General features: G+C 45.1%; 1 protein-coding gene across 4 annotated transcripts in view; it reads right to left on the bottom strand.

Annotated features, from left to right (window-relative positions):
- The window catches only part of LOC145349558 (claudin-10-like), a 69,882-nt gene extending 45,271 nt beyond the window's left edge, over positions 1-24,611 (bottom strand). For 2 of the 4 annotated variants that reach the window (XR_013888087.1, XR_013888088.1), the window contains exon 1: positions 24,130-24,611. Coding sequence is in view for 2 of the 4 variants with exons in the window: in XM_080198152.1 (XP_080054278.1) it covers positions 24,130-24,349 (220 nt within the window). In the remaining 2 variants the exon portion in view is untranslated. The remainder of the gene's footprint in view (positions 1-24,129) is intronic. The other 2 variants (XM_080198152.1, XM_080198154.1) reach the window with 2 other exon arrangements.
- Positions 24,612-25,766: the final 1,155 nt, after the last annotated feature.

Raw genomic sequence — 25,766 nt, 5'->3', positions numbered from 1 at the left:
GAACAGGTCAGAATCGGTGATTGAGCCTGGAAAGCGCACTCTATGGCACCAGAATTTGATGATCCAGGACCTTCCCTCTGGGTTTCCTCCAGGTGAATCGGTTTCCTCCCACAGTCCAAAGATGTGCAAGTTAGGTAGATTGGCCATGGTAAGTTATCCCTTAGTGTCCAAAAATGTGTAGGTCAGATGGATTAGCCATAGTAAATGCATGGTTACAGGAATAGGGCAGAGGGGAGGGGCTAGGTGGAATTCTCTTTCAGAGAATTGGTGCAGACTCGATGGGCCAGATGGATTCTTTGTGCACTGTAGGGATTCTGTGATTCTATGGTTCTCCATAATATCACAGCAAAATTATTGATGTAATATGTGACACCATGCTGACAGCTGCAGCTGTAGAGATCATGGGTTGGAAATGGAGCTGCAACATTTTAGGTGAAAGAGCAGAATTTTTCATTCTGAAGACAAAGTGTGGCTCAATTTTCCACTTTTCAACTCATTAATAGTGCATCAATTAGGGGCATGTCAAATCTCTTGATGAGGCAGGAAACAATTCATCCGCCCACTGTTATCTCACAGGGTCAGAGATCCTTTCACCATATTTAAACAGCACCCTCACTCACCACAGACCAGGTGTGTTGTTTAGTTCTGCCCTTCCAATAATGCTGCCTTGTGGCAGAACCTGACAAATTTCCCAAAAGCTACCTGAGCTTTGTCCTCAAGAAATGTTGTCCCTGTACCCATTCCAGGAAATGAGCAGATCTACTGTACTGCTCAGGGATACAGGAGCCACTCAATCTCTGGTGCTGGTGAAAGACCTGACCTCTTCTCCAGAATCTTGCATGAAATCCCAAATGCTAATTAAGGAAATTGGAGGAGGATACCCATCCATTCCCCTACCTCAGTTCCGTTGACATAATGATATAATCTTGGGTACAGTCAGTTGTAGGGTTTGATTCCCTGCTTGGGAATGAGTTAGCTGGTAGTAAGGTGTGGCTTTTCTCCATAATTTTAGACTAGTCAAGCAAGATAAAGGAAATTGAACAGCCGCAGGAGAAAGTTCTGAAATTTTTTTCTTGGTTGCAAATGACTCAGCCCTAAGTTGGAAAGTTTAAAATAGAAGGAGCCTGCACCCCAGCTGGATAAGCCAGTAGTCTGTCTTTCTTTAAAAGTCTATCTGAAGGAGAGGTGTTCATCTGAGCCCCGTTAAAGTGTAGCAGGCAGATTCCAAATTAAAGCCTGATTTGATGGGAAGCTGCTCAGCTCCCCGAGCGCTCTTACTTATGAGATGGGAGAGTAATGAAGAAATACCCAGGAGGCCTATAAATGAAGAGTGGACAGTGCTCCACCAAAATATCTTAAGGAAATTTTACAAATTGCCCATGCCATTCCAATTACTGGACATGCAGTTATCTGCAAAGTGGTGGTCGTATGCGGCCAGACACTGTAAAACCTGTCAGACTTGTCAGGTGCAGGCAAACTGGAGGCTAATTAATTAAAATTAAACCTGCAAATCACTGCCCTTTGACCAAATTCTTATAGATGGTGCACACGTTACTACAAACAGGACAGGTTATCAGTGTCCCCTTACCATAATGGAGCTAGCCAATCAATTCCCCAAGGCCATCATTCCCCTCAAAATTATCACAGCCAAAGCTATGATTAAAGACTGACCCAATCAGATCAGGGGACCAACTTCGAATCCAAAATGATTGAGGAGGTTACCCACAGTTTGGGAATAACCCTGCCAAAGCCCTCAGCCTATCCACTTAAACTTAATATACATTACAGTGGCATCACCAGTCCCTAAAAACTACAATTGCTCAGAAAATCCAAATGACTGGGACAAGGTTTCCTAATGTTCACCACCAGGGACTCCCCTAATGAGTTTAAGGTTTCAACCTATTTGAATTAAGTTATGGGCATGAGAGATAAGAATGCCTGAAGCAATTAAAACAAGTTTCTTGAGTTCAGGAGAGATACCACAATATTTTCTTATGTCCCCCCATTCCAGGGACAATTCATTATTGCCTGTGCTGCAGGCAAGGAACATTTTGAAGTATTCCAGCAGCTCATGAAAAAGCAGGCAGACACATTGAGACTTGATTTCTCCAGCTAGGGGATCTGTAGCCACTGTTAAATTATACTTCCAGAGCCAAATTCAATAGCCTGTATCAAGTGGCCAAAAGGATTGGTGAGGTAAATTATTCAATCCATGGGTTGTGGCTGGAGAAAGAGGCACTGTTTATTCCACATTTTAGCACGCTAAAGAAATATTACAGCTGAGAGCCCAGTCAACTATTAGGTGCTTGTCAGAAGAAAGAAATAACTGAGGACAGCCACAGAGAATCAAGTAAGGAGGATTCCTAGTTTGAACCCCGATTGTTAGGTTGACAAACACAGGAATTCTGGAAAATTTAAATGCCCTATTAACTCATCACTTTGACAAAGTCCCACATGGCAGACTGGTCAGAAAAGTGAGATCCCATGAGCTATAAGGGAATGTGGCAAGTTGGAACTAAATTTGGTTCAGGAATAGGAATCAAAGGGATCAATGGAGTTTTAGTGAATGGAAAAGTAATGGAGTTTCACAGGGCCCCTGCTGTTTGTTGTATGTTAATAATTTGGACTTAAACACGGGAGGCATGAATTGGAAATTTGCAGGTGGAAGTGTAGTTGATAGAGAAGAGGATAGCATTTGTCTCCAAAATTATATCAATGGTTTAGGCGAGTGGCCAGAAAGATGGCAAATGGAATTCAGTCCAGAGAAGTGTGCATTTGGAAAGAGCAAACAAAGCAAGGGAATCCACAATAAATGGAAGGACATTGGGAGGGGTTGAGGAAGTCAGAGGCATTGAAATACATGTCCAAAAGTTGCTAAGGTGGCAGGGCAGGTGGACAAAGTGACTAAGAAAGTATATGGATTGTAGTTTTATAAAAACTACTGGAACTTGTTGAGGCCCAGACCAGAAACTCCAAGATATAGAATGCAGTTAGCCTAGACCTCAACTTTCGCATTTGATTTTGGCATTAGGGTGAGTATAAGATGTCTAACTCCAGGTATGATTCAAGTGATCCACTAGGAAGCTTTCATTAAAATAAACGTTATTTAAGAACACAGTTAGGATATAACAAAAAGAATTAGCACAACATTTATCAATTAAAATACTTAGACATAAAAGAACAAAGAACAAAATCAGCCCGGGAAACAGGCCCTTTGGCCCAACAAGCCTGCGCCGCCATGTCAACATCACCAGTCCACCTCTCTACCCATGACCCCTATCTAATGTTTTATGGCCATCCAGATTGAGGGAAACTGATTTAGGGACAATTTATTCCTGCCAATCAGCCTAACAGCACATCTTTGGGGTGTGGGAGGAAACCGGAGCACTCGGAGAAAACCCACGCAAGCACGGGGAGAATGCACAAACTCCCACAGACACCGGCCCCAATCCATGTGTCTGCACAGCAATCAGCGATAGTCACTGAGCTGTCGTCTTGCCCAGTATCTTGTCTAGTTTAGGCACACACTAACGACATGAAGCACTAGGCCAATCTTGAACAACCAAGAGCAGCCCCAGTACGACCCATCGCCTGTATGCCCCTCGTTGGACACGAGGTGGACCGACTTAAAACCTGTGAATGAAAGAGAAAAAAAAAACATTATTATCATACTATACCCATTTACATTACCAGGGACGCCCCAATGCTAATGACCCTTATTTAAAAGGTTCTCCTATATCCACCCATCTCCAACTCAGTCATGTGCCTGTCTAAGTTACTCTTAAAGGACTCTAGCGTGTTTGCCTCCACCACCTTACTTGGCAGAGCATCCCATACCCCCACTACCCTCTGTGTGAAAAACCTCCCTCTAATATTTGTGTTGTACCGCTCCCCCCTCACCTTAAGTCCATGGCCCCTTGTCCTACGTGTCTCTATTATAGGAAATAGCTTACCTCTGTTTACTTTATCTATACCCTTCATAATCTTATATACCTCTATTAGATCCCCCCTCAGTCGGCGTCTTTCAAGGGAAAAGAGCCCCAATTTCTTCAATCTTTCCTTATACCCCAGTCTTTCCATACCAGGCAACATCCTGGTAAACCTCCTCTGCACTCTCTCCAGAGTCTCCATGTCCTTCTGGTAGTAAGGCGACCAGAACTGTACACAGTACTCCAAATGCGGCCGAACCAACGTTCTGTACAACTGCAACATTAGACTCCAGCTCTTATATTCTATACCGCTTCCTATAAAGGCTAACATACCATAGGCTTTCATCACCACACTCTCCACTTGCACTGCCACCTTCAAAGACTTGTGCACTTGCACCCCCAGGTCTCGCTGCGACTCTATACTCCTTACGGGCTTACCCTTTATCATAAAACTTCCCCCTACATTATTCCGGCCAAAATGTATCACCTCACATTTATCCGGATTAAACTCCATTTGCCATGTATCTGCCCAATCAACCAGCCTATCAATATCCCACTGTATTGCCAGGCACTGCTCCTCACTGCCCACCAATCCAGCCATCTTGGTGTCATCAGCAAATTTGCTGATCACACCACCTACTCCCTCTTCCAAATCATTTATATACACTACAAAGAGAAGAGGTCCCAGTACCGAGCCCTGCGGCACACCACTAGTGACAGACCTCCAGCTAGAAAAAGGCCCCTCCACAACTACTCTCCGACTCCTCTTTGCGAGCCAGTTCTCTACCCATCTAGATACCTGACCACATATCCCGTGAGCTTTAATCTTCTGTACCAACCTACCATGAAGGACTTTGTCAAACACCTTACTGAAATCCATATAGACGACATCAACGGCTCATTCTTCGTCAACCGTTTTTGTCACCTCCTCAAAGAATTCTACCAGATTCGTAAGGCAAGACTTCCCCTTTACAAAGCCATGCTGCGTATCCTTAATCAGATCGCAACGCTCCAAGTACGCATACAGCCTATCCCTAAGAATCCTCTCCATCAACTTAGCTACCACTGACGTTAAGCTCACCGGCCTATAGTTACCCGGGCTATCCCTCCTATCCTTTTTAAACAACGGTACCACGTTAGCTATCCTCCAGTCCTCTAGGGCCTCACCTGTGTCTAAAGAAGAGACAAAGATTTGCATCAGAGGCCCAGCAATCTCATCCCTCGCCTCTCTAAGCAGCCTAGGATAAATGCAATCAGGCCCCGGAGATTTATCGGTTTTAATGCCCTCTAAGAGCCCTAACGCTTCTCCCCTCGTAATCAATAGATCTTTCAATCCGTCTACCGCTCCCTCAATGACCGTACTAGACATCAAGCCCCTCTCCTTCGTGAATACCGACGCAAAGTATTCATTCAGGATCTCCCCCAATCCCTCTGCCTCTAAGCACAATTCCCCACCCTGAGAGGACCGATTTTACCCCTAGCCACCCTTTTGTTCTTAAGATAGGAGTAAAACGCCTTTGGATTCTCCTTAACCCTACCTGCCAAAGCCATCTCATGCCCCTTCTTTGCTCTCCTAACTCCCCGTTTGAGATCCCTCCTACTCTCTCTGTATTCGTCCAACGCTCTCTCCGTTCCCAGCTGCTTAGACCTGACGTTCGAGAAATAGTCCATGGAACTGGAAGCGGTTTAACAGGTTCATAGCTTTAATTAGAGGTGTCTGCCAGCACCAGAAGATGTCTTTCTCCAGGGATGGATCCAAGACGTCTACCAAACTCACCCCACTGGTCTGACAAGGGGTTATGGAGGTCAGCTCCTGTGAGTTATGCGGGTTCAATTGCATTGGAGTGTTGCCATTCTGTGTAATTTCTGTGGTTTATAGTTTGTAGAGGTTATATGTAGAGGTAACAAGAAGCAGGAAAGAAGGGCCCTAGAGAATTGGGTATAATCTGAAAAAAAAACTTTCAAAAGTTTAAAGGGGTAAGACATGATAGGAGAGCTCCATGCCATGATTTGCTCCTCTTACTCCATGTGGCAGGCTGGGGATAGTTCCAACCCCTGGGTTAGCAAGTGTGCAGCAAGTGTCTCCAGCTACAGCTCCTGGAAGCTCTGTTTCAGAGCTGGAGTGGCAACTGGAGACACTGTGGAGCATCAGCAAGTTAGAGAGTATCGTGGATTGCATTTATAGAAAGGTGGTCACACCGCAGACTCAGACTCCGCAGGCAGGAAAGGAATGGGTGATCACCAGGTAGTGTAGGAATCTCCTGTGGCCATTCCCCTGCAAAACAGATATACCATTTGGATACTGTATACAGGAAATGACCTCTTTGGGGAAAGTAGCATCAGCCAAATTCGTTGCACCATGGTTGGTTCTGCTGCAGAAGGGAGGGGTAAAAAGTGTGCCAGTGCAATAGTTACAGGGGATTCAATTGTAAGGGGAATGGACAGTATTTCTGTGGCCGCAAACGAGACTCCAGGATGGTATGTTTCTCGGATGCTAGGATATAGGATGTCTCAGAGTGGTTGCAGGACATTCTGAAGGACGAGGGCGAACAGACAGTGGTTGTAGTACACCTTGGTACAAACAACATAGATAAAAAAAGGGATGAGGTCCTAAAAGCAGAATACAGGAAGCTAGGAAGAAGGTTAAGAAATTGGACCTCAAAGGTAGTAATCTCAGGATTACTACCGGTGCCACGTGCTAGTCAGAGTAGAAATGACATGATATATTGGACAAATACGTGGTTGAAGGGGAGGGTTTCAGATTCCTGGGGCATTGGGACCAGTTCGGGGGGAGGTGGGACCTCTACAAATTGGATGAGTTATACCTGGGCAGGACTGGGACTGATGTTCTAGGGGGAGTGTTTGCTTGAGCAGTGGGGAGGGTTTAAACTAACATGCCAGGGGAATGGGAATCTATGTAAGGAGTCCAAGAAAGAAGGAGCAAGGACAAAAACGAAAGGTAGTAAAGGGAATAAGAAAAGTGATAGGCAGAGAAACCAAGGTCAAAGTTCTAACAGGGCTATAGAGAAAAATACTGGGATCAAGAAAAACAATGATAAAAAGACAAGCTTAAAGGCTCTGTACCTTAATGCGCAGAGCATTTGCAATAAAGTGAATGAACTAACCATGCAGATAGATATAAACGGGTATGATATAATTGGGATTATGGAGACATGACTGCAGGGTGACCAGGGGATGGGAATTGAATGTCCCAGGGTATTCAATATTTAGAAAGACAGGCATAGAGGAAAAGGTGGTGGAGTGGTCCTGCTGGTTAAAGAAGAAATTAAGACAGTAGTAAGAAAGGACATTAACTCTGACAATGTGGAGTCTGTATGGGTAGAGTTGAGAAATAACAAGAGGCAAAAAATATTAGTGTGTGTCATTTATAAACCCCCAACTGCAGTGGTGATGTTGGGAATGGCACTAAATATGAAATTAGTGATGCATGTGATCAGGGAATATTGGTGATCATGGCTGATTTTAATCTGCACATAGATTGGGCAAAACAAATTATCCACAATGCCATTGAGGAGGAATTCTTGGAATGTATATGGGATAGTTTCCTTGACCAATATGTGAGGAACCAACTAGAGAGCAGGCCATCTTAGACTGGGTAGTGTGCAATGAAAAGGGAATCATTGCCAGTCTAGCTGCACAAGACCCTTTGGGGATGAGCGACCGTAACGTGATAGAATTTTTTACCAAGATGGAGAGTGTAGTAGTTGATTCGGAGACTAGGGTGCTGAATCTTAATAAAGATAACACGAGGCTATAGAGTCATAGAGGTTTACAGCATGGAAACAGGCCCTTTGGCCCAACTCATCCATGCTGCCCCTTTTTTAAAGCCCCTAAATTAATCCCAATTTAGCCCATAATCCCCTGTACCCATTTTATCCATGTAACCATCTAAATGCTTTTTAAAAGACAAAATTGTACCTGTCTCTACTATTACCTCTGGCAGCTTGTTCCAGACACTCACCACCCTCTGTGTGAAAAAATTGCCCCTATGGACACTTTTGTATTTGTCCCCTCTCACCTTAAACCTATGCCCTCTAGTTTTAGATTCCCCTACTTTTGGGAAAAGATATTGACTATCTAGCTGATCTGTGCCCCTCATTGAGGATATGAGGTGTGTGTTGGCCTTTATATATTGGGGAGACAGTTATTAGAGGGATGACAGTGGATAGACAATGGCAAACATTCAAGGAATACATGGGGGAACTGCAGCAACTGGTTATTCCTGTCTGGCACAATAGCAAAATGGGTAAGAGGGCCAATCCCTGGCTTACAAAGGAAATTAGAGAGAGTATCCGGCCTAAGGAAGAAGCATACAGATTGGCCAAGAAAAATAATAGATCTGAGGATTGGAAGCAGTATAAAATTCAGCAAAGAAAGACCAAGGGATTGATTAAAAAGGGAAAACTACAATACAAAAGTAAGTTTGCAGGGAACATAAAGACTGACACTAAGAGTTTCTATAGATACATGAAGATAAAGAGGTTTGTGAAGCCAAATTTAGGTCCCCTACAGACAGAAACGGTGGAATATATACAGGGGACAAAGAAATGGCCGAGCAACTGAATACATACTTTGGTTCTGTCTTCACAAAAGAGGACACAAATCAGATGCCAGAAATGTTGGAGAATGCAAGATTTAGTGAGAGGGAAGAATTGGCAGACAGTAACTACTGGGGTGCCACAGGGACCCCAGCTATTCACAAGGTATGTTAATGATTTGGTTGAGGGAACAAAATGTAACATCTCGAAGTTTGCAGATGATACCAAATTGGGTGGGAGGGTGAACTGTGATGAGGATGCAGAGGTCCTTCAGAATGATCTGGACAGCTGGGTGAGTGGACAAATCAATGATAGATACAGTATAATTTGGATAAGTGTGGAATTATTCACTTTGGAAGCAAAAACAAGAAGGCAGATCACTACCTGAATGGCTGTAAATTGGGAGAGAGGAGTGTGCAATGGGACCTGGGTGACCTTGTGCACCAGTCACGAAGGTAAGCATGCAGGTGCTGCAGGCAGTAAAGAGGTGACACGGTAACACAGTAGTTAGCACTGCTGCTTCACAGCTCCCAGGATCTGGGTTTGATTCCTGGCTTGGGTCACTGTCTGTGTGGAGTTTGCACATTCTTCCTGTCTCTGAGTGGGTTTCCTCCGGGTGCTTTGTTTCCTCCCACTGTCCAAAGATGTGCGGGTTCGGTTAATTGGCCGTGTTAAATTCCCCTTAGTGTCCTAGGCTGCATAGGTTAGAAGGATTAGAGGGTAAAGATTTGGGGAGAGGGCTTGGGTGGGATTGTGGTTGGTGCAGGCTCGAGGGGCCGAATAGCCTCTTTCTGCACTGTAGGGTTTCTATGATTTCTATGAAAACAAATGGTATGTTGGCCTTCATTGCCTGAGGTTTCGAGTACAGGAGCAGTGATGTATTGTTGCAACTATGCAGGGCCTTGGTGAGGCCACACCTAGAGTATTGTGTGCAGTTTTGGTCTCCTTTTCTGAGGAGGGATGTTCTTGCTCTCAAAGGAGTGCAAAGAAAGTTTACCAGGCTGATTCGGGGATGACGGGACTGATGTATGAGGAGAGATTGACTAGGTTAGGATTGTTTTCGCTGGAGTCCAGATGAATGAGGGGGGATCTTATAGAGGCTTATATAATTCTCACAGATCCAGACCGAATAGATGCAGGGAGGATGTTTCTGATGGTGGGGGAGTCCAGAACCAGGGGTCACAGTCTGAGGATTCAGAATAGACCATTTAGGATGGAGGTGAGGAGACATTTCTTCACCCAAAGAGTAATGAGCCTGTGGAATTCATTACCACAGGAAGTATTTGATGCCAAAACACTGAATGCATTCAAGAGGCAGCTGGATATAGCACTGGGGGGCAAATGGGATCAAAGGTTATGGTGAGAAAGCAGGATTAAGCTATTGAGTTGGATGATCAGCCATGATCTTAATGAATGGCAGAACAGGCTTGAAGGGCCAAATGGCCTCCTCCTGCTCCTATCTTTGTGTTTCATGTTGTCTCATCATCAAATAGCTGTCTTAATTCTTTGTGCCAAAGCACAAGACCTGAATACATGATGGACTCTCCAGCCATGCATGCAGCAAGAATTGTCTTATGTAGCAGAGCACAACTGCATTAATTCACAATGCAGTCTTTATGCCTTTTGTTTCCAAGCTTGGCTCCATACAGCTTTGGTTATTGATCTTTCCTGGTGAAACATGAGGGTTCAAGATACACTGCTCAATGCTGATCTTGCTCCTGATGTTAGTGTTTGGACCTTTTAGGTCACTGCCATGCCTTTAAAGGGCAGGATAAATATGCCTAGATATCCCTGCCTGCACCTTACGCCTCCTGGAACCTAGTGGCTATGAATGCGTCACAGAAGAACATGCAAATGTAAGAACTTCAATACAATCATGACTGATCTTGTCTCAGCCTCATGTCTTTCACAGCTTGTGGCTTTGATGACATCCTTGTGTGGGAGCTCCCCATCATTGCCCTCTTCAGGTTCCTGCCCTTTCAGGTCTTCATCATTTGAGAAGTTCTCAACGTCCTCCATGTCTCTCTGTAGCAAGTGATCTCCCTTTTGAAGCATCAGGTTGTGCAGGGCACAACAAACTATGATGATATGGGTCACCCTCTTTGGAGAGTACTGCAGAGCCCCACCTGACCAATCCAAGCATCAGAAGCGAATCTCTTCAGAATTAAGATCCCTTTTCAAATTAACCCCCCAACCAGCAAGATATTAGAATGTTCACTTCTACAATTATACATAAATGGCATGGACCTGGCAAGTTTCACTTCTTCCATGATTAATGGTGAGGTCCTGCTGCGTTGTCCTCTTTGAGTAGCATCTGTAAATGTTAGTCACTGCTTGAATCTGGGTGGTAGCAGTGCAAATTGTGCAGAGAATGACCTTGAATGGAGGGTTAGCAGAGATGGGTGGAAAAGTGACCAGGCAAAGGCTGTCCAGGTGCCCTTTAAATATGGTGCCTGGACTTTTGATCCCAAGATGGTGATTTCCACCGACCTCACCATGAGAAAGTTAAAGATTCCACCCTGTGATACTAAAGTTCTTGACAAGGTTTGAAAATAGCTGTAAGAAGGTGACATGAATTTGAACCATATGAGTTGATATGTAAAGAAAAGTGGCGCGTAAATATTGGTCTATTATTGCTTGGAATAGAGAACCTATAATCATGTGTAGCCAGGTCTGGTACGTACTGCCATAATCCTGAGCTCCTTACCAGGGTATATATCTCATATCAGTCCAAGATATTTGAAGTCAAAGTTTATTTGTTCATCACAGGTAAGGTTTACGTTAATAGTGCAATGAAGTCACTATGAAAGTAATGATGTTATTCAGAGTACCATACAGCAGAGGAAGAGATTAATCAACTCAAGTGCCTGTGGCAGTTCTTTGAACATTTAGCCCACGTGCTTGCTCTTAACCCAGGATATGGTGCTCGACTCATCGATCGACAGTTCCGACGCGCCACAGCCAAAAACCGCACTGACTTCCTCAGAAGACGAGCGCGGGACATGGTGGAGAGTACCCTTTGTCGTCCAGTACTTCCCCGGAGTGGAGGGGCTACAACATCTTCTCCGGAGTCTTCAACATCTCGTTGATGAAGACGAACATCTTGCCAAGGCCATCCCCACACCCCCACTTCTTGCCTTCAAACGACCGTGCAACCTCAAACAGAACATTGTTCGCAGCAAACTACCCAGCCTTCAGGAGAACATAGAACATAGAACGTTACAGCGCAGAACAGGCCCTTCGGCCCACGATGTTGCGCTGACCAGTTACAAAACAATGACCCACTAACCTAAACCAATCCCTTTTCGTCCATAAACCTATCCACGGATCTCTTAAATGCCCCCAAACTAGGCGCATTTACAACTGCAGCAGGCAGGGCATTCCAATCCCTCACCACCCTCTGGGTAAAGAACCTACCCCTGACATCCGTCCTATAACTACCCCCCCTTAATGACCACAACACCACACAACCCTGCCACAGCAACCTCTGTAAGACGTGTCGGATCAGCGATAAGGATGCCATCCTCTCACGTGAGAACACCATCCACCAGGTACATGGTACATACTGCAACTCGGCCAATGTTGTCTACCTGATATGCTGCAGGAAAGGATGTTCCGAGGCTTGGTACATTGGGGAGACCATGCAGACATTATGACAACGGATGAATGAACACTACTTGACTATCACCAGGCAAGACTGTTCTCTTCCTGCTGGGGAACACTTCAGCGGTCATGGGCATTCGGCCTCTGATCTTTGGGTAAGTGTTCTCCAAGGCGGCCTTCAGGACATACGACAGCGCAGAGTTGCTGAGCAGAGACTGATACCCAAGTTTCACACATATGAGAATGGCCTCAACCGGGATCTTGAGTTCATGTCACACTACCTGTAACCCCCACAACTTGCCTGGACTTGCAAAATCTCACTAACTGACCTGTCTGGAGACAATACACATCTCTTCAACCTGTGCTTAAAGCTCTTTCCACTCACATTGTCTGTACCTTTCAGAATTGATTAGCTGTAAAGACTCACATTCAAATCATTATGTATGTAAATTGAGTTTATGTCTTTGTGTCATTTTTATGATCAGAACTCCCAGCCACCTGACGATGGGATAGGCTGTCCCGAAAGCTTGAGGCTTTTGCTACAAATAAAGCTGTTTGGAATTTAAACTGGTGTTGTGGGATTTCTTTGTGTTCTATGAGACATCCAGTTACTTATCTAATTGGCCAAATTTCCTTCTATCCCACACCTCCTTACTTTCTTCATCAGCCTACTATGGGGAACCTTATCAAATACCTTACTAAAATACACGTATATGACACCAAATGCTCTACCTTCATCTACACACTTAGTTACCTCCTCCAAGGATTCAATCAAATTTGTGAGGCAGGACTTACCTCTCACAAAACTGTGATGACTATCCCGGATTAAACTGAATCTTTCCAAATAGTCATACTTCGCTTACCCATCCACTTGCCATAACCCTTAATTCCTTTGCAGTTCAAAAATAGTTCAACTCCAAAAATTGGGCCAGAGGTGTTGGGGGAGATGAGATGGAGGGGATGTGGGGGTTGAGTCAGAGGGATGGAGATGATGGGTGGATGGATAAAGGGCTTGGGGAGAATTGTGGTGGATGGAGCAGAAGGTTTGGGGGTATGTTTTGGGGGTCTGTCATTACATGACCTGTATTTGTCAACAAAATTACAAGTTATGAAAGGAATGTGCTCTCCAGCTCTTATAAAAGGGGTATCAGTAGCCAGCAAGATGCCAATAAGCTGCTCATTGGAAAGAGCCAGAAATGAAGAAGTCCAATTGAAGACGATCAGTGGTTTTGATGGCTACTTTCAGAGCATAATGGCCAGTGCTGTGATGTGTAAGATTTTCAATGTCTTTGTGACCAACTGCCTGGAGGGTTACAGTCTCTCCAGCACTGGGTCTCAGTCACACTCAGAAAGTGCAACACCTACCCCTTTACCTCCTTCCTTCTCACCATTCAATGCTCCAAACACTCCTTTCATGTTAAGCAGCATTTCAATTGTACTTTCAATTTGATCTATTGCATAGAACAGAGAGCAGTACAGCACAGGAACAGGCCCTTTGGCCCATGATGTTGTGCCCAACATGAAACCAAATTAAACTAATCTCTTCTGTCTGCCCTTGTATCTGCTGCTCCCAATGTGATCTCTTCTACATTGGGCAGTCTAACATAGGCTGGGCACCCATATTCATTACAAACCTACCGAATCCCACAGCTACCTTGATTATATTCCTCACACCTCATTTCCTAGAAGGACTTCATTCCATTCTCCCCATTTCTCCACTTCGGTCACATTTGAAACATCTTAGCTCAGTTTGTAAGCCTGATCCCATACAGACTGTTATTTGCCATTTTAACTCAGCACCTTGTTCTCATGCACATATATCTGCCCTCAGCCTGCTTCAATTCTCCAGTGGAGTCTGGTGTAAGCTGGAGGAGCAGCTTCTCATCTTCTGGTTTTGGGATTCAATGTTGAGTTCAGCAACTTCTCATACATGTATTGCCTCAATACAAACCCCCCCTCACACCAGGCCATCTGTCTTTTTTTTAAGTTGCTTTTTGTTGAAGTTTCTACACTTCTAACATATTCTTCCTCCCTTCAGTTCTATGGAGAGTCAAAGTTTCTCTTCCAATGAATGCTGGCATACATGCTGAGATTTTCCAGCATTCTCTGTTCTTGTTCTACCTCCAGGTAGAGTCATAGAGTTATAAAGGTTTACACCATGGAAACAAGCCTTTTTGCCCAACTTGTTCATGTCACCCAGTGTTTACCATTAACGTAGATCCACCTTTCAGCGGTGGACCCTGTGCTAAGGGAATAGACCCCCTCTTTCCTTTCCCACACCTTCTGCCTTTCCTGCCTTCTTTAATCATTGTGTCCAAAATCTGACAGTCATGTCTCCTTTGCCAGCTCTGCCTTCCTTTTGGACAGGTGGCCACACTACTGTAATTGGCAGCCTTGTCCCTGCTCTTCAGCCCCTGTGATGTCAGGAATGTGACAGCCCCATTCAATGCCCAAGTCTGAAAGTCACCCTCCCCGTCAGCTGTGCAATGACAAGGGTACTTCCTTACCAAGTGCCCAACATCTGTCTTTGCCCTCTCTTACGGAGACAGGATTATGTCACGAGGTGATCATGACTATCACTCATCCAACTTTGTTCAGCTGATCTGCAGCAGACACTGCCTGAATTCATGTGTTTATTTTCAATATTCTGTCTATGAACTCTAACAAGCTCTTAAGAAGCTTTTCAGCAACTTTAATTGGTCTCAATAGGGAGCAGAGTGAGATAACTATTCCTACAAGAGTTGGAAGTATTTCACAAAAGCATTGGATCCCTCTCCCTGTCCTGGTTAACAGTGGTTAGCATTGTTGTATCACAGCTTTGATTCCAGCCTTGGGTGACTGTTCTCCTCGTGTCTGCATGGGTCTCCTTCGGGTGTCCTGGTTTCCTCCCACTCACCTGACGAAGGAACAGCATTCCGAAAGCTTGGGGCGTTTACAATCAAATAAACCTGTTGGACTTTAACCTGATGTTGTGAGACTTCTTACTGTGTTTACCCCAGTCCAATGCTGGCATCTCCACATCATTCCTCCCACAGGGCAAAGATGTGCAGGTTAGGTGAATTGGCATGTCCCAAGATATGTATGTTAAGGGGATTACTGGGGTAAATGTGTGGGGTTACGGGGATAAGGCAGGAGGTGGGCCTGGGTAGGATGCTCTGCTGGAGAGTCAGTGCAGACTCAATGCACTGAATGGCCTTCTTCTGCACTTTAAGGATTCTATGATTTTATGGTTTCCAGTACTGGAAATGAATAGCCAGCCAGTATTGGTTTTTAAAGTCCCCTTTACATTTAGAACCATAGAATTCTACAGTGCAGAAAGAGGCCCTTCGGCCCATCGAGTCCACACCGAACACAATCCCACCCAGGCCCTACCCCCATATCCCCACATATTATACCCACCAATCCCTGGACACTAAGGGGCAATTTCTTAGCATGGCCAATCAACCTAACCAGCACATCTTTGGACTGTGGGAGGAAACCAGAGTACCCGGAGGAAACCCACACAGACATGAGGAGAATGTGCAAACTCCACACAGACAGTGACCCGAGCTGGGAATCAAAGCCAGGACCCTGGAGCTGTGAAGCAGCAGTGCTAACCACTGTGCTACCGTGCCACATTTGTTCCTGCCCTCTGGGAAAGGTGAGTATCTCTTAAAATCCAGCCCATAATATAGAACATAGAACATAGAACATAGAACATAGAACATTACAGCACGGAACAGGCCCTTCGGCCCACAATGTTGCGCCGACCAGTCTTATTTTTAAAAAAAAACATTGACCCACTAATCTAAACCAATCCCTTTTCGTCCATAAACCTATCCACCAATCTCTTAAACGCCCCCAAACTAGGCGCATTTACAACTGCAGCAGGCAGGGCATTCCAATCCCTCACCACCCTCTGGGTAAAGAACCTGCCCCTGACATCCGTCCTATAACTACCCCCCCTTAATTTAAAGCCATGCCCCCTCGTGCTAGATTTCTCCATCCGAGGAAACAGGCTATCACCATCCACCCTATCTAAACCTCTAATCATCTTATATGTTTCTATAAGATCCCCTCTTAGCCGCCTTCTTTCCAGTGAAAACAACCCCAAATCCCTCAGTCTCTCCTCATAGGACCTCCCCTGCATACCAGGCAACATCCTGGTAAACCTCCTCTGCACCCTCTCCAAAGCCTCCACATCCTTCCTGTAATGTGGGGACCAGAACTGCATACAGTACTCCAAGTGCGGCCGCACCAGAGTTGTGTACAGTTGCAACATGACGCTGCGACTCCTAAATTCAATCCCCCTACCAATAAACGCCAAGACACCGTATGCCTTCTTAACAACCTTATCTACTTGATTCCCAACTTTCAGGGATCTATGTACACATACACCTAGATCCCTCTGCTCCTCCACTCTATTCAAAGTCCTCCCGTTAGCCCTATACTCAACACATCTGTTATTCCTACCGAAATGGATTACCTCACACTTCTCCGCATTAAACTCCATCCGCCACCTCGCGGCCCAGCTCTGCAACCTGTCCAAGTCACCCTGCAAACTTCGACACCCTTCCTCACAATCTACCACACCTCCGACTTTGGTGTCATCAGCAAACTTACTAATCCACCCAACTATACCCTCATCCAGATCATTAATAAAGATTACAAACAGCAGTGGCCCCAAAACAGATCCCTGAGGCACACCACTCGTAACCGAACTCCATGATGAATAATTACCATCAACCACCACCCTCTGTCTCCTATCTGCTAACCAATTCCTGATCCAAGTACCTAAATTACCACCAATCCCATACATCTGCATTTTCTGCAGAAGCATACCATGGTGAACCTTATCAAACGCCTTACTAAAATCCATATATACCACGTCTACTGCCTTACCCCTATCCACCTCTTTGGTCACCTTCTCAAAGAACTCAATAAGGTTAGTAAGGCACGACCTTCCCGCTACAAAACCATGCTGACTATCTCTAATCAATTCATTACTCCCAAATAACTATAAATCCTATCCCTAATAATTCTTTCTAAAACCTTGCCCACTACAGAAGTAAGACTCACTGGTCTATAATTCCCAGGGAAGTCTCTGTTCCCCTTCTTAAACAATGGGACAACATTCGCTGTCCTCCAATCTTCCGGTACTATACCAGAGACCAACGACGACCTGAAGATCAGAGCCAGTGGCTCTGCAATCACCTCTCTTGCCTCCCATAGAATCCTAGGGTAAATCCCGTCTGGACCAGGGGACTTATCTATTTTCAACCCTTCTAGAATATCCAACACATCCTCTGTATCAACTGCAATACTTTCTATTTTACACCCCTTCACCCCAGTGACCTCCTCAGCTACATTCATATCGTCCTGCGAGAACACCGAAGAGAAATAATGGTTCAATGCCTCTCCAATCTCTTCCGGTTCCACACACAACTTCCCCCTACTGTCTGTAACTGGCCCTAATCTTGCCCTAACCAACCTTCTGTTCTTGACATACCTATAGAACGCCTTAGGATTCTCCTTAATCCTATCAGCCAAAGTCATCTCATGCCCTCTTCTAGCCCTTCTTAACTCCCTCTTCAACTCCCTCCTAGCCAATCTAAAGCTTTCTACTGCACTACCCGAGCCCTCAAGCCTCATCCGAACATAAGCCTCCTTCTTCTTCCTAACCAACAAATCAACTTTTTTTGTGCACCATGGTTCCCTAGCCCTACCAATTCCTCCTTGCCTGACAGGGACATACCTATCACAGACCCGCAGTAGCTGCTCCTTGAAAAAACTCCACATTTCAGACGTTCCTAGTCCCTGTAATCTCCTAGTCCAACCAATGCTTCCTAATTCTCTCCTAATGGCCTCATAATTACCCTTCCCCCAGCTAAAACTACTGACCCGAGGTTCATGCCTATCCCTTTCCATCACTAAGGTGAACGTAACCGAATTGTGGTCACTATCACCAAAATGCACACCAACTTCCAAGTCTAGCACCTGGTCTGGCTCATTTCCCAGCACCAAGTCCAATATAGCCTCACCTCTAGTTGGCCTATCTACATATTGAGTCAAAAAACCTTCCTGCACACTTTGAACAAAAACTGACCCCTCTAACGAGCTAGAGCTATAGCAATTCCAATCAATGTTAGTAAAGTTAAAGTCCCCCATAACAATTACCCTATTACTTTCACTCCTAACCAGGATCGTCTCTGCAATCCTTTCCTCAACCTCTCTAGAACTTTTTGGAGGTCTATAAAAGACTCCCAACAGGGTGACCTCTCCTCTCCTATTTCTAATTTCTGCCCATACTACCTCAACAGACAAGTCCTCATTAAACTTCCTCTCTGACACTGTGATATAGTCCTTGACCAATAATGCTACTCCACCCCCCCTTCTACCTCCTTCTCTACTCCGACTAAAGCACTTGTACCCCGGCACCTGCAACATCCATTCCTGACCCTGCTCTATCCACGTCTCTGAAATGGCCACAACATCAAAGTCCCAGGTACTGGTCCACGCTGCAAGTTCATCCACTTTATTGCGAATACTCCTCGCGTTAAAGTATATACATTTCAAACCTCGCTCCGCCCCACCCCCACAATGCCGTGCAATGCCGTCCCCTTCTATGCCCCCCTCACTTTCACCCCCTCTACCCAGGATCCCACCCCCCCTCTGAATTAGTTTAAACCACTCCGCATAGCCTTGAATAATAGTAATATAATATAATACAATATAATATAGTAATCCTTGAAATAAAAATCATTCTGTGGAAATATCGTGTTTGATTTTGAGTGTCATCTCTTGGCATTAACAAGGCAGTAACAATTTAAAACTGGAATTGGGGATCTTTACCATCCCATTCACAGCAGCAATGCAGACAATTACATTTTAAAAGGAGCTTAGTACCTGGTGTGAAATTCAAGAGATAGGTCTTTACAATGTGAAAGTTGTGATCCTTTGAAATAATTAGCAACCCTGTTTGCCATTTTAATTAATAACTGAGTGGAGCCTGCACAGTGCAGCAGCAACCACTTGACCAGCAATGGAGAAGTTAGGTATTAGGTAAAGGGAAGAATTCAATGTGCTTTGCAGGTCCCTGAAATGTAAAAGTGCATAACCAGGGCAGACAGAAATAATATAGCCTGCTGCCACCCCTCAGCTCTGAAATCGTAACTCCATCCCCCTGCAGCTTGTTTTTAACAGTGGCAGAGCAAACCAATTTTTCAGGTTTTAGTCTAATGAACTCTGGGACAGATTTTTATTGTCTTAAACCTCCTGTACTCACCTGTCGAGTCTAAATGAGGCTGGAAATCTTGAAGACAGTTTCAGGTTTGGAATATGGGCTCATTTGAGCAGCTGACAGTTGTGTGTAATTTTGATACTGTTGGACATGATGGCAGGCTGCCAAAAGTTTGTTTTGCAAGGTACTGCACACTGCTCAAGGCACATCAGACTTTAAAATGAGCAGCTAACTTGAAACTTGCAACAGCCTTATTAAAAAATTAATTTAAGATCCAACGACTTTTTGTCAGGTCAACAATTTAATAAATAGATGCCAATGGCTGGAACGTTGGTCATGCACTTCACACCTTTGATGCTGAATAGAGTGACTTAACCAGAATTCCTAAAGTGGCCACTGGAGGCTGCTCTGTCAACAGTGCCTCCCAAAGATACACAAGGCAAACACACCTGGCCGTCCCATCGTATCGGGCAATGGGACCCTGTGTGAGAACCTCTCCGGCTACGTCGAGGGCATCCTGAAACCCATTGTACAAAGAACCCCCAGCTTTTGTCGCGACACTACGGACTTCCTACTGAAACTCAGCACACATGGAGCAGTTGAACCAGGGACACTCCTCGTCACAATGGATGTCTCGGCGCTCTACACCAACATCCCCCACAACGATGGCATTGCTGCGACTGCCTCAGTACTCAATGCTGACAACTGCCAGTTTCCAGATGCAATTTTACAACTCATCCGTTTTATCCTGGACCACAATGTCTTCACCTTCAACAACCAGTTTTTCATCCAGACACATGGAACAGCCATGGGGACCAAATTTGCACCTCAATATGCCAACATCTTCATGCACAGGTTCGAACAAGACTTCTTCACTGCACAGAATCTTCAACCAATGCTATACACTAGATACATCGATGACATTTTCTTCCTTTGGCCTCATGGTGAACAATCACTGAAACAACTATATGGTTTTGGTAGGTCGCGGGAACCGTGGTGCACGAAGGCTGTGTTGAACCTAGTCAGGAGGAAAGGGAAGGTGTACAAAAGGTTCAGGGAACTAGGAGAGGTTAAGGATCTTGAGGAGTATAAGGACTGTAGAAAAGAGCTTAAAAGGGAAATTAGGAGAGCCAGAAGGGGTCATGAGAAGACCTTGGCGGGTAAGATTAAGGAGAATCCCAAGGCCTTCTATAAATATGTGAAAGGTAAAAGGATGAGAAGAGAAGGGATAGGACCTATAAAAGGTGAAGGGCAAAAGGTCTGTGTGGAACCAGAAGAAATGGCAGAGGTGCTTAATGAGTACTTTGCCTCAGTATTCACGGTGGAAGCTGATCTGGGAGATTTTGCTACGGATTTGCAGCAGATGGAAAAGATTGAGTTTGTGGATATTAAGGTGGAGGATGTGTTAGAACTTTTGAATTCTATCAAGATAGGTAAGTCGCCGGGACCAGATGGGATGTATCCCAGGATACTGTGGGAGGCGAGGGAAGTGATTGCAGAGCCCCTGGCGATGATCTTTGCGTTGTCAATGGAGACGGGAGAGGTTCCGGAAGATTGGAGGATTGCGGATGTAGTTCCTATTTTCAAGAAAGGGAACAGAGATAGCCTGGGGAATTACCGACCGGTGAGTCTGACCTCAGTGGTTGGTAAGCTGATGGAGAGGCTTCTGAGGGACAAGATTTACGAGCATTTGAAGAGGTTTGACATGATCAGGAATAGTCAGCATGGATTTGTCAAGGGCAGGTCGTGCCTTACGAGCCTATTTGAGTTCTTCGATAATGTGACTGAACACATTGACGAAGGAAGTGCTGTGGACGTGGTGTACATGGACTTCAGCAAGGCGTTTGATAAGGTCCCCCATGCAAGACTTCTTGAGAAGGTGAGAGGGCATGGGATCCAAGGGCCTTTGGCCTTGTGGATCCAGAACTGGCTTGCCTGCAGAAGGCAGAGAGTGGTTGTGGATGGGTCTTTTTCTGAATGGAGGTCAGTCACCAGTGGAGTGCCCCAGGGATCTGTTCTAGGACCCTTGCTGTTTGTCATTTTCATAAATGACCTGGATGAGGAAGTGGAGGGATGGGTAAGTAAGTTCGCTGATGACACGAAGGTCGGTGGTGTTGTGGATGGTCTGGAAGGATGGCAAAAGTTGCAGCAGGACATAAATAGGATGCAGGACTGGGCGGAGAAGTGGCAGATGGACTTCAACGCGGATAAATGTGTAGTCGTCCATTTTGGCAGAACCAACGGGATGAACGAGTACACTATCAAGGGCAGGAGTCTTAGTAGTGTTGAAGAGCAGAAGGATCTTGGGGTCCGGGTCCACAGGACTCTTAAATTGGCCTCGCAGGTGGAGGAGGTGGTCAAGAAGGCGTATGGTGTACTGGCCTTCATTAATCGAGGGATTGAGTTTAGGAGTCGGGAGGTAATGCTGCAACTTTATAAGACCCTTGTCAGGCCTCATTTGGAGTACTGTGCGCAGTTCTTTTCGCCTCACTATAGGAAAGACGTAGAAGCTATTGAAAGGGTGCAGAGGAGATTTACAAGGACGTTGCCTGGACTGGGAGGCATGCCTTATGAAGTTAGGTTGAGGGAGCTGGGTCTCTTTTCCCTGGAGAGACGAAGGTTGAGAGGCGACCTGATAGAAGTTTATAAAATGTTGAGAGGAATAGGTAGGGTGGATTCTCAGAGGCTATTTCCCCGGGTTGAAATGGTTGCTATGAGAGGACACAGATTTAAGGTGCGGGGAAGAAAGTACAGAAGTGATGTTAGGGGTAAGTTTTTCACTCAGAGGGTGGTGAGTGAATGGAATCGGCTGCCGTCAGTGGTGGTGGAGGCGAACTCGCTGGGGTCTTTTAAAAGACTTCTGGATGAGTATATGGGGTTTTATGGGATTGGGGGTTATAGATAGGTCTATAGATTGGTAGGTGTTGATGTGATCGGCGCAACTCGTGGGCCGAAGGGCCTGTTTGTGCTGTAGTGTTCTATGTTCTATGTTCTATGATGATATCAACAAATTCCACCCCACCATCAGACTCACCATGGACTATTCCCCAGAATCAGTTGCATTCTTGGACACACGCATCTCCATTAAGGACGGTCACCTCAGCACCTCACTGTACCGCAAGCCCACAGACAATCTCACAATGCTCCACTTCTCCAGTTTCCACCCTAATCATATTAAAGAAGCCATTCCCTGTGGACAAGCCCTCCGTATACACAGGATTTGCTCAGATGAGGAGGATCGTGACAGACACCTCCAGACCCTGAAAGATGCCCTCATAAGAACAGGATATGGTGCTCGACTCATAGATCGACAGTTCCGATGCGCCACAGCGAAAAACCGCACCGATCTCCTCAGAAGGCAAACACGGGACACAGTGGACAGAGTACCCTTCGTCGTCCAGTACTTCCCCGGAGCGGAGAAGCTACGACATCTTCTCCGGAGTCTTCAACATATCATTGATGAAGACGAACATCTCGCCAGGGCTATCCCCACACCCCCACTTCTTGCCTTCAGACAACCACACAACCTCAAACAGACCATTGTTCGCAGCAAACTACCCAGTCTTCAGGAGAACAGTGACCACAATTCCACACAACCCTGCCACAGCAACCTCTGCAAGACATGCCGGATCATCGATATGGATACCATCATCACACGTGAGAATACCATCCACCAGGTACATGGTAAATACTCTTGCAACTCGGCCAACATTGTCTACCTGATACGTTGCAAGAAAGGATGTCCCGAAGCATGGTACATTGGGGAGACCATGCAGACGCTACGACAACGGATGAATGAACATCGCTCGACAATCACCAGACAAGACTGTTCCCTTCGTGTTGGCGAACACTTCAGTGGTCACGGGCATTCAGCCTCTGACCTTCGGGTAAGCATTCTCCAAGGCGGCCTTCACGACACACGACAGCGCAGAGTCGCTGAACAGAGACTGATAGCCAAGTTCCGCACACATGAGGACGGTCTCAACAGGGATCTTGGGTTCATGTCGCACTATCTGTAACCCCCGTGACTTGCCTGGGTTTGCAAAACCTCACTTACTGTACTGTCTGGAGACAATACACATCTCTGTAACCTGTGATCAGTGCTCCTTCCACTCACATTGTCAGCCACTTCAAGTCTTGAACAGCAGGTTAGGTGTAAGGATTCGCATTCTAATCAGTAATCTCTAAACTGTCTGTGCTTTATATGCTCTGTCTGAGGCCAGAACTCTCCATTCACCTGATGAAGAGGGAAACCGCGAAAGCTTGTGAGTATTATCAAATAAATCAGTTGGACTAAAACCTGGTGTTGTCAGACTTTTTACTGTGTTTACGCCAGTCCAACGCCGGCAGACCCACATCATGACAGTGCAGCTAACAGAGAATGCATAGAAACAGAAAGCAGCCAGAGTGATCACCATCCTGAGCCTGGCCATCCTGGACCCTTGAATTCCACTTTTTAATTGGAAAAGCTTTATACCTAGAAATTAGTATTGTTGATATTAAGTCAACACATTTTTTCACTCTACTCATTATTTTAATGCATGATTAATCCAATTAAAATACAGAGATTAATAGTTAAACTCAAAAATCATTTCATTAGTTATTTCAATAAGGAACTAAATCTAATTAATATTCCCAATGTTACCTGAATTCACATTTTTATGTGTTACAAATTGCGGTTTAATATCATAGAATCATTGAGCATAGAAGGGCAGTACAGGCCCTTTGGTCCACGATGTTGTGCCGACCTGTGAAACCAATCTAAAGCCCATCTAACCATATCATTGCAAAAACCATTGAAATTGAAAGCAAATCTTACCTGCCAACTTAAACATAGTTAGATGATCTCGGCAGTGAACAGCACCAAGAGCATTTCCAGCACAATTTGTCCAAAGGCCTTGGAAAATCCAGGTAGCAGTGATCACTGAAGTTGCACTACTTGTTATTTTCCATTCTTTAGATATTGTAGCAACAAGCACAAAACCAAGACCAACTATGCCAAACATGAAGCCTAGAATCTGTAATCGGGCACTAGCCATGTTATATGTATACTGAATTCTTGTTTACCAAGTGCCTCTTTAAAAAGCAATCTTGACGTAACTTATTCCCTTTTCTCAGAGCAACATGGTTGGCTATTAACTATTAAACTAAGATCACAAATGCACTTTTGTTGGACTTAGCTAATTTGCATTTATTACGGGACATGCTTTGTCAGTGATATTTTCTGAATAAATCATCACTTTTGTGATGTTTTAACTACTTGAAAAGCATTTGTGAAGAAATCAGTCAAAAGGAAGAAATATCCTGTCTTATTGGTTACTTTTGTGTTTGTGTGCTTTTGCTTCTTGTTTGGATTAGTAATTTTGATTGTTCCATTGTAAGATGCAATGAGCTGTGCAATATTAAAAAGGACAAAGTCTACCAAAATATCACCTCAGCTAAAGAGGTTTGAAGGTTTTGTTTAGCATTAAATGGAGATAATGATATTGCAGACTCAGTTCTCACAAGGTTATATCAAGCTGACCCAAGCTGCTCACACTGGGAGGAAAAGAAGAGCTCTCAGCAGGAGGCCTTACCATCTTGGGTCTACTGGGAGCACTTACCCTATGTCCAGCTGCTAAAGGCAGTGGGTTTGGTGTTTGCAATTCACCAAGAAGATGGCCAGAGCTGTATCACCACCTGACATCAGACATGAAAGCTCAGACCAGACTGAAGACAGTGATGCAGTGGCCCTTGAGGTGACTGTGGCCCAGAATTGTTTCACAAGCAGAACCTGTCGGGATAGAACAGAAGATATAGCAAACTTCTCACTTCCCCATGGTGCAGTATGCTATGAAATGCAAACACTTGACGTTCAGGTGCTTGCAGCTGAATGACACTACACTAGGAAGTTCTGTTGAACAAAGGACCTTGGCCTGTTTGTCCATAGATCTCTGAAGGCAGAAGGACATGTTAGTAGGATGATTAAATGGGACACTTGCCTTTGTCAATTGACAGTAAGTAGTCTCACAACACCAGGTTAAAGTCCAACAGGTTTATTTAGTAGCACGAGCTTTTGAAGCATTGCCCTTTCATCAAGTGGGTCATCTTTATCAGGTTGAAGAGCTTCCGATTCAATCTGTATTTGAGGCTGATTCCAGCAACACTGTCCTGGAAGGCTTCATTCAGCATGGCAGTAAACATCATGCTGAACAGTGTGGGTGTGAGCATACAGCCCTGTTTGACGCCATTGGTGACTCGGAATGCTTCAGAGGATTCTTCGTCATCCAGTACTCTGGCCATCATGCCATCATGGAACTGGCGTGCCATCTGAATGAATCTGGGGGGACAGCCAAACTTTGACATGATCCTCCACAGGCCTTGTTGGCTTACAGTGTCAAAGGCTTTCGCGAGGTCAACAAAGGTTGTGTAGAGCTCGCGATTCTGCTCCTGACGCTTCTCCTGAAGTTGGCGCGC

Source organism: Carcharhinus amblyrhynchos, chromosome 10 (assembly GCF_965287045.1).
Source record: "Carcharhinus amblyrhynchos chromosome 10, sCarAmb.v2.hapA, whole genome shotgun sequence".
NCBI classification, from domain to species: domain Eukaryota; kingdom Metazoa; phylum Chordata; class Chondrichthyes; order Carcharhiniformes; family Carcharhinidae; genus Carcharhinus; species Carcharhinus amblyrhynchos.
The sequence above is the reverse complement of the archived record's forward strand: the minus strand, read 5'-3'. Positions and strand labels throughout refer to the sequence as shown.